Source organism: Chlorella variabilis, assembly GCF_000147415.1.
Source record: "Chlorella variabilis unplaced genomic scaffold CHLNCscaffold_21, whole genome shotgun sequence".
Classification (NCBI taxonomy): domain Eukaryota; kingdom Viridiplantae; phylum Chlorophyta; class Trebouxiophyceae; order Chlorellales; family Chlorellaceae; genus Chlorella; species Chlorella variabilis.
Genome location: NW_005435067.1, coordinates 63,458 through 68,275, shown reverse-complemented (window position 1 = coordinate 68,275; position 4,818 = coordinate 63,458). Strand labels below are relative to the sequence as shown.

The window sequence follows — 4,818 nt, the reverse complement described above, 5'->3', positions numbered from 1 at the left end:
TGGAGTGCGCCACCACGCCCAGGCAGGCAGCCTGGAGCAGCCAGTGGCGGCGAAACACCTGGCGCGACCCCAGGTTGCCCCTGCACAGCAGCACGGCCAGGCCGCCAGTCAGGCACACAGACCTGTCAAGCCAGGCATCCAGACCTGGATGCGCTGCACACTAGGAAAGCGCCTGGCGTGCACAGAAAGCGGCCGTGCTGTTTCAGTCACGCCTAGCGCCACTCACCACAGCAGCGGCAGCATCGAGGTCCGCATAACCAGCTGCCCCGCGGGGCGGCAGCGGTGGGCGAGGGCGGAGAGGGCGTGGAGGAAGGCGCCTGCCTCTGCCGGCTGCGGAGAGGGAGCCAGCGGCGCCGCCGCAGGCTGCATGTGCGGGCTGTAGGCGGCGGCGGCTTGGCACATGAACCACCAGGCCGGCAGCAGCCAGGCCCAGAGCCACAAGCCGCGGTGCGCTGCGTAGTCGGGCCGGCAGGTCACGCACACCACCAGGGGCAGCGACATCCAGAACACTACGGGCAGGGGGGGTGGGCGGGCAGCATGAGGGCGGGCAAAGTGGTGTTGCAGCCTGGCCAACGCCGATGCTCTACTCTGCTGCCTGAGTGCCAACGCCGGCTAGCTGTCAGGGCTTGCCTGCTGCTAGCGCACTCTCGATGATGTCCAGCGCTGCGAGCTGGAAAGGAAGGGACAGCAGCGAGGCCGCCATCACGACGCCCAGCGCCGAGCATGCGCAGTCGATTAGCACCTGCGGCGCAGCAACAGCAGCAAACAGGAGGCATGTGAGGCGCGTATATCGGACCTGGAGCTACCGTGCTGGTTGTGCAGCACGCAGAGGAGGCTGCGCAGCCGGGGAGACATGGGTAGGAGCGGCTTTTGTGCGCGGGGCGGCTGCGGTGGAGCCCGGCTGTGTAGAGCCGCACCTGCGCTGCATCCACCCGCTTTGTGTACTCCACCTCCAGCTGCTGGTCTGAGAAGGTGAGGAGGTGGGAGGAACCCAAGCTCCGCATCCTGCGCGAGCACATCAGCAGGCAGCAAAGGGGCGGTGAGCGACGAGCGGCGGGCGAGGGCTGCGAGTACCGCCGGCCCCAGGACCCTCCCACCACACCGCGGCCCGTAGTAACAGGGTCGTGCACCTGGTGCTACCGCTATTTACAAGCCGGCCAAGCCCGCTGCAGGGTGACGGCGGGCCGCAGCAAGTGGAGGGCGAACCGCAGCTCATTTCCTGGCAGGAGGACGCTGTCCACGCCAGAGGCTCCCAGTTTACTGGCGGGAGTGCTGCGGGGGTCAAACGGGGCCTGTAGGCCGTGCGGCCAGGAGCCACAGCTCGATGCTTGCTCCCCGGGGACTTGCTCCACTGGAGGGCCCGCTGGGGAGGGCGAGTCTGCGTGGGGGGGTTCTTGGTGGTGGTAAAGCCCGCGCGGCAAGCGTGCTATGAGGCACAGCATGGTCGGCAAAGGACCGCCTCGCAGCGGCGGCGGGCGGGAAGCTGATGATGCTCGTTCAAATGAAAGAATTTACAGACCAGCCAATTATTGAAAGCCATTCAGACAGCCAGTTATTGGCCAATATCAGTGGAGATATAAACAAAGACAACAGGGCACGCCAGCAGCTTGAGGTTGTGCACCACCGTGTGAGGACCAGCAGCAGGAGAGCGGGGGGACCCCTCACCAGCGGCGGGCGGCAGAAGGCACGCATACTCCGTTTCCAATGGCGGGCACTGGTTCAGGCTTTGGAACAAAGGAGGAGGGGTATCAGAGTGGGGGAAAACAATCTCAATGCCGGGGAGCTCATAGCCAGAAAGGGACGGCAGTGTAACACAGGAAAGCAGGGACGGGCCCTGGCCCTTTGCAAAATGTGGCGTAAAACATGTGTGACAAAAGTGTCGTGCAGAGAGCGCCGCTCATATCAGAAAACGGATGTGAGCCGCCAATGAAATGGGCGCAGAAACTTGAAGCAGCAGCGGTGCTGCGGAGGGGTGTGCGGTGCATGGCTCGTGGCGGCAACAGGCGAGTAAACGGGCACCCCAGCCTGCTGAGCGGTGCTGGCAGTGCTCAGTAGCCCAGCGCAACAGCGGCCTCGGCGGCTTGCCAGCAGGTGGCGACCGCCAGCGGCGCCAGCCACGCCAAGTGAAACGCCGGCATCCGGGGCAGCCTCTCAGACCTGGAGGGGGCAACGGCAGGGTGCCCCGCACTCAGCGCTTGAAAAGAAAATGCATCTGTAGGCCTGGGGAGGCAGCTGCAAGCTCAGGATCGGTGCTTTGCCCACAACCCAGCCACCACGGTGCCTCACCTGGCCGACCGCTCACTGCATGCGTCCAGGAAGTGGCGGCGGGAGGACAGCTCCGAGTGCCACAGGGCCAGGCAGGGTGCCACGTAGCAGAGCAGCAGCCGCGCAAACAGCAGCACCTCGAGGCAGGCGGCGAGCTGTTGCCGCGGGGCCTCGGACTGGCTGCCCTGCCCCGCTGCCGCCGCTGCCGTGGAGGCGGGCGGTGCTACAGCGCAGCTGCCAGATGAATCGGCGGTGTGGGTGCTGCACGTGCCCCCAGAGCCTGCGCCCAGTCGCCACCCAGCCTCCCGCAGCTGGGCTGCCACCATAGGCAGCAGCTGCGGGGTGAGCAGCCTGCTCATCTTCCGTGCATCGCCCGAGAAGCGGCCCGCTGCGGCCGCCACGCCGGGCAGCCTGACAAGCAGCCAGCTGCAGCGCCGGCCGTTGAAGCTGGCGGCTATCGCCAGGCAGGCTGCCTGGAGCGGCCAGTGGCGGCGGAACACCTGCCGCGCCCCCAGGTTGCTCCTGCACAGTCGTGGCACGCAGAAGGGCATGTGGGCAGCAGCGCGGCACGTGAGTGCGGCTGCCAGGCAGGGCGGGCACGCAGGCAGGCGGGCGGGCGGGCGGGGGCGCTCACCACAGCAGGGGCAGCATGGACGTCCTGACTATCAGCTGTGCAGCGGGGCGGCAGCGCTGGGTGGCGGCGGAGAGGGCGTGGTGCCAGGCGCCTGCCTCTGGCGGCTGCGGTGGTGGCATCAGCGGCGGCGCCGCAGGCTGCATGTGCGGGCTGTAGGCGGCGGCGGCTTGGCACATGAACCACCAGGCCGGCAGCAGCCAGGCGCAGAGCCACAAGCTGCGGTACGAGATGTACAGCGAGCGGCTGCTGAGGCACACCACCAGGGGCAGCGACATCCAGAACACTGCGGCAGGGGTCGGACCCGCAAGTGCGCAGCAGGTGGAGCAGCGCGCATGTGGCGGGGATGGGATCCATGGGATGAAGGCATGGCAGCTATGCAGCAGCGGCGAGCATGAGCATGGCTAGCTGCCCATGCACGGCGCCCAGGCCCGCATGCCGCGGCCTCCCTGCCCTCACTTGCGGCCAGCGCGCTCTCGATGAGGTGCAAGTCTGCCTGCTCCAGGGCTTGGGACACCAGCACCGCCGCCATGACCACGCACAGCGCCGAGTAGGCGCAGTCGGCGGGCGCCTGCGGCAGTGTGTGGCGCACAGCGGAGCGGCCATCATGTGCCGGCGGTGTGTGGTGGCGGTCGGGGTGCGGCTGGGTGTGCTGCCTGCGGGCTCTTGCTGGAAGGGCCCCGGGCACCGGTGCGAGGAGGGGCCTGCTGGGCAGCGCTGGCGGTCTGCAGCAGGAAGGGGGTCGCTAACCTGCGCGGCGTCCAGTTGGCGCACATACTGCGCCTCTAGCCGCCGGTCTGCAAAGCTGAGGCCGAGACAGGCCCTCATGCCGTGGAGCCTGCACCCAGGCATGCGCAGGAGGGCCAGGACGGATTTGGAAGCGCCAGGAGAGGAGCAAACGGCGGCGGACAGTACCACGGCGGCATAAATGCCCTAATAGCCCGAGTAAGGGCAATGCCGCGCTGCTTTGCTGGGCGCAGTGGGTGGGCCTCGCACCTGGGGCCGGACCTGAAGAAGGGCCCACTGCTTCCAGCGGCCTGGGGAGACCAGGTGGGGAGACCAGGGGCAGAGCTCCAAGCCTGGGCGGTCTTGCGCACGCAGCCGCCGTCAGCTGATGGATCTATGATGCATGTCCGTCCAATCCAGGCTTGTAGAGCCGGAGGAGGAGCGCGAGCACAAGAAACACACGGCAGAAAGGGCCGCTGGCTCCTCCAGCCTCTGTTGCAGCAGAGTATAAATTGATGTGCACCGAGGCGCGTTCAATACGATGTGTACGGCAAGAGCGGCTTCTGGGACGGGGATGGCGCGGTGGCCACCGCATGCTGCGCAGTGCATTTTGCCAGCAGACTGATACATCCCTGCTGCATCAACACAGCCGATGAGACGGTGGATTACCCAGCACGAGACAAGCTGGCACGCGCGTGTACGTTCCACCAGTGGCCAGCGGTCTGAAACGCAACTGCGCTGTGTTTGCTTTGACTGTGCCGGTTACAGGGATGGCATGTGTAGTATGGTACAGCAGGGTTGGCCAAGGTCAACTGTCGGGCCCGTTTCGAGGGGAAGGGGAGTCGGGGGCGCGCGCGGCGCGTGCTCAAGCAGGGCGGCAGAGAGCGCCACAGTAGCGCCACGCCACGGGTTGCGCATTGCAGTGGCAACCGGTTGTTGTGTCAGGCGGAAAAGCAGGCGTCTATATAAAAAAAGTCGCGTCTGCGAATCGTAATGGGGGGGCGCATGAATGAAGCGATTCAAGGGGAGGTAGGCAGCTTGGAGGGATGTACGGTGGATGGTGAGCGTGTGTCAGCAGGCTAAGGGAGAAAGAAGTGGGGGGCGAGGGAGCAGAAAGGTCACAGGTTGTGCGGCCGCGGCTGGGCACACAGACAGAGGGAGCGAGGAAGAGTGGAGAGCACACATGAAGCGTAAGC

The 4,818-nt window shown here is 66.4% G+C and overlaps 2 protein-coding genes across 2 annotated transcripts in view; both read right to left on the bottom strand.

Moving 5' to 3' along the window:
- Positions 1–1,004, bottom strand: part of CHLNCDRAFT_138534 (expressed protein) — a gene marked incomplete at both ends in the record, with an annotated part of 4,566 nt that extends 3,562 nt beyond the window's left edge. The window contains 4 exons of the mRNA XM_005844595.1: positions 59–80; positions 227–509; positions 646–742; positions 918–1,004. Coding sequence (XP_005844657.1) covers positions 59–80; positions 227–509; positions 646–742; positions 918–1,004 — 489 coding nt within the window. The remainder of the gene's footprint in view (positions 1–58; positions 81–226; positions 510–645; positions 743–917) is intronic.
- A 1,044-nt stretch (positions 1,005–2,048) lies between these two features.
- Positions 2,049–4,818, bottom strand: part of CHLNCDRAFT_138533 (hypothetical protein) — a gene marked incomplete at both ends in the record, with an annotated part of 3,514 nt that continues 744 nt past the window's right edge. Inside the window, 6 exons of the mRNA XM_005844594.1 lie at positions 2,049–2,157; positions 2,287–2,787; positions 2,900–3,182; positions 3,356–3,467; positions 3,647–3,734; positions 3,893–3,933. Coding sequence (XP_005844656.1) covers positions 2,049–2,157; positions 2,287–2,787; positions 2,900–3,182; positions 3,356–3,467; positions 3,647–3,734; positions 3,893–3,933 — 1,134 coding nt within the window. The remainder of the gene's footprint in view (positions 2,158–2,286; positions 2,788–2,899; positions 3,183–3,355; positions 3,468–3,646; positions 3,735–3,892; positions 3,934–4,818) is intronic.